Source organism: Phacochoerus africanus, chromosome X (assembly GCF_016906955.1).
Source record: "Phacochoerus africanus isolate WHEZ1 chromosome X, ROS_Pafr_v1, whole genome shotgun sequence".
Classification (NCBI taxonomy): domain Eukaryota; kingdom Metazoa; phylum Chordata; class Mammalia; order Artiodactyla; family Suidae; genus Phacochoerus; species Phacochoerus africanus.
This window is the reverse complement of record NC_062560.1, coordinates 38,576,324-38,578,010: the sequence shown is the minus strand read 5'-3', so window position 1 is coordinate 38,578,010 and position 1,687 is coordinate 38,576,324. Positions and strand designations below refer to the sequence as shown.

Sequence of the window (1,687 nt, the reverse complement as noted above, 5' to 3'; positions counted from 1 at the left end):
GCAGGGGGTACTTGGGGTCATATCCTAGAGAGCAGCCCCTGCTGCAGAGGTAATGGCCTCACACTCACAGCCTCCCCCTTCCCTTTTCCCACCTCATGCTCCCAGGTTTAAGCAAACTCCTTTAGCACCCACAGAATTCCTAAGGGGGGGAATACTCTGGGCTAATATGGTTGACCCCTGACCCTCACCCCCACCCCTAGCTAGTGTGCAACACAGGATGACAGGCTCACCAGTTTTACAAACTGCCATTTCCCCCATTTTTAGGCATGAGGAAAAAAGGAAAGGGTTATGATCATGTCATTTTTTTCTCTTTACCTAGAATCCAGGGTTGACAGCCACCGACCTCAGAGTTATATATCCTGTTTCCATTGAAGGTTCTATCATTGTTCTTGGTCACAAAGAGATTCTAAGTTCTCTTGCTAAGTACCCCTTAAAAGTCTAAGCTGGATTGCACTTAATTCATTTAAACCCACTTGGAAGTATTTTCCTCAGCAGAAATAGCCCCCGGACTTTTTGATGTAAAGAGATTGTGGTTGTACCAAGTTTTTAAAGTCGGCGTTCAACGAAGCACCCTTATTTGGCCTGGACATCCAAAACATGTAACAACAACAACAAAACTTTCCCAAGAGAGCTCTAAGAAAGCAAGCCAAAACAATAAATGAGATAATTTGAAGTGTCTTTCTTTCCATCTTCCTCACCTACATAAACTAACCTTCCTCACATTGCAGGTGCCACAAAGAGGAAGCACTAGCCAATCTACCCTCACTTTCGAAAAAACATTTCCCCATCACGAAATAAATAAACAACGCTTGACAGCTTTAGTTCTATTTGCCTTTTTTTTTTTTTTTTTGATTAACAAACTGCAGGTTTAAATCAGATTCACGGTCTTTCAGAGTCAAAACCAAACTTTTTGTTGGTCTTTTCTGTAGTAAGAATAGTTCAGTGCTTGCAAACAACAAGGATTCAGTCGGGCCCTCTCAATCCTGTTCTGGGGTCAGCGGATCAGAGCTGGTTGCCTCCGGGCAGTAGCAGTCAGCCGCAAGGTCATCTGCCACAGGGGTGGTAGTGGCGATAGAGCCGACAGAGCCAGTAGAGGCAGCAGTGGTGGCGGTGGCAGTCGCCACCATGGCGCCACTGCCGTAGTAATGCATCAGGTAGCGGCTCCCCTGAATACTCTGTGCCACCACGTTGGTGCCATGACACGCCATCAGAAGCAAGTTACGAGGCTGTACACGGTGGGCAAAGCGCATGAAGGCCATTGAGTAGAAGATGAGTGCCGTTGTCATGCGGCCACTGATGATGTCCGGCGGTGCCCTCATGTCCTTGAACGCGGCCAGCGGGAGGCCCCAGTTGGCCACAGGGCCCCAGAAGTGCGTGCTGGCCAGGTAATCCCGGAACTCCTTGGTCTTCAAGGTCTCCAGCGCCCTCCGCCACAGTGCCACCACCGCCGCCATGATCTCCGAGCCAGGGCAGCGCCAACGGATGAACAGCCAACCGACAACAGGCTGAATGTAGAGCCTGGAACCACAGCCAACCCTGAAGCTGCACCTGTTCGGGGCCTCGCGCCTTCAAGAGGCAGCGGCAAATCTGTAAACGTCCCCAGACAGCACGTGCTGCTGCCTAGCGTGCCTTCTGGCACTAGGGTTCGGGGGCGCAGGAGGCGTGGCCTCGCCGTCGTCCCTTCGCG

The 1,687-nt window shown here is 50.9% G+C and overlaps 1 protein-coding gene across 1 annotated transcript; it reads right to left on the bottom strand.

The window, feature by feature from the left end:
- Positions 1-947: 947 nt before the first annotated feature.
- On the bottom strand, positions 948-1,469 carry MPC1L (mitochondrial pyruvate carrier 1 like). Its single transcript, XM_047765880.1, has one exon. It carries the CDS (start codon positions 1,452-1,454, stop codon positions 978-980), a length of 477 nt encoding a protein of 158 aa, XP_047621836.1. The 5' UTR covers positions 1,455-1,469; the 3' UTR covers positions 948-977.
- Positions 1,470-1,687: the final 218 nt, after the last annotated feature.

Excerpts from the sequence above, each read along its gene's own strand:
- MPC1L (XM_047765880.1), bottom strand. The coding sequence starts at position 1,454 with ATGGCGGCGGTGGTGGCACTGTGGCGGAGGGCGCTGGAGACCTTGAAG.